At 61.1% G+C, this 633-nt stretch overlaps 1 protein-coding gene across 1 annotated transcript in view; it reads right to left on the bottom strand.

Annotated features, from left to right (window-relative positions):
• The window catches only part of BOLA3 (bolA family member 3), a 3,370-nt gene extending 2,737 nt beyond the window's left edge, over positions 1–633 (bottom strand). The window contains exon 1 of the mRNA XM_042471446.1: positions 491–633. Within this exon, the coding sequence (XP_042327380.1) occupies positions 491–535 (45 nt within the window). The 5' untranslated portion in view covers positions 536–633. The remainder of the gene's footprint in view (positions 1–490) is intronic.

The raw sequence follows: 633 nt of genomic DNA, 5'->3' as shown, positions 1-633 counted from the left end.
GGGATTTGGGGAGCCACAGTCCCAAAGGGGGCTGGGGGTCTTTCCTCGCCCCGTTCTCCTCAGGGCCTGACATCGTGGAAGTGTGACTTTCGGGGACTGGTGGGTGGAAGTGACTTTTTCCGGGGCCTGGGAATTTAGGGGAGGCACCCAGGTCTCTTCAAGGCCTTCTTTGGAAAAGTTACTTTTCCAGGGGACTTGGGGCGTCAGTGCCAAAAAAGGGGGCTGGGGGTCTTTCCTCGCCCCGTTCTCCTCAGGGCCTGACATCGTGGAAGTGTGACTTTCGGGGACTGGTGGGTGGAAGTGACTTCTTCCAGGGCCTGGGATTTGGGGGAGTGGCTGGAGTCCAAGGAAAGGGTCTCTCCCCAAGCCCCAGCCCGGCTGCGAAAGACCCCTAATGGCGGAGGAAAGAGCCTCCCTTCCGCCGGGGAAAGGGCAAAGCGAGGCCCACTCCTTCGCCCTCAGCCCCAAAGCCGCCGCCGCCGCCACCGACCTTCCCTCCTCCTCCAGCCGCCATCCTAGCAACTCTGGCGGCCATTACGGCACACAGCGTCGCCGGGATATGACGTCACGGCTCCTGCCAAGCGCCTCAGGCCTCTCTCCGTAAACATAGAGATAGGAAAGTATAGAGAGAAG

The sequence above is a fragment of the Sceloporus undulatus genome, chromosome 6 (assembly GCF_019175285.1).
Source record: "Sceloporus undulatus isolate JIND9_A2432 ecotype Alabama chromosome 6, SceUnd_v1.1, whole genome shotgun sequence".
NCBI lineage: Eukaryota > Metazoa > Chordata > Lepidosauria > Squamata > Phrynosomatidae > Sceloporus > Sceloporus undulatus.
This window is presented reverse-complemented; position numbering and strand designations above follow the sequence as displayed.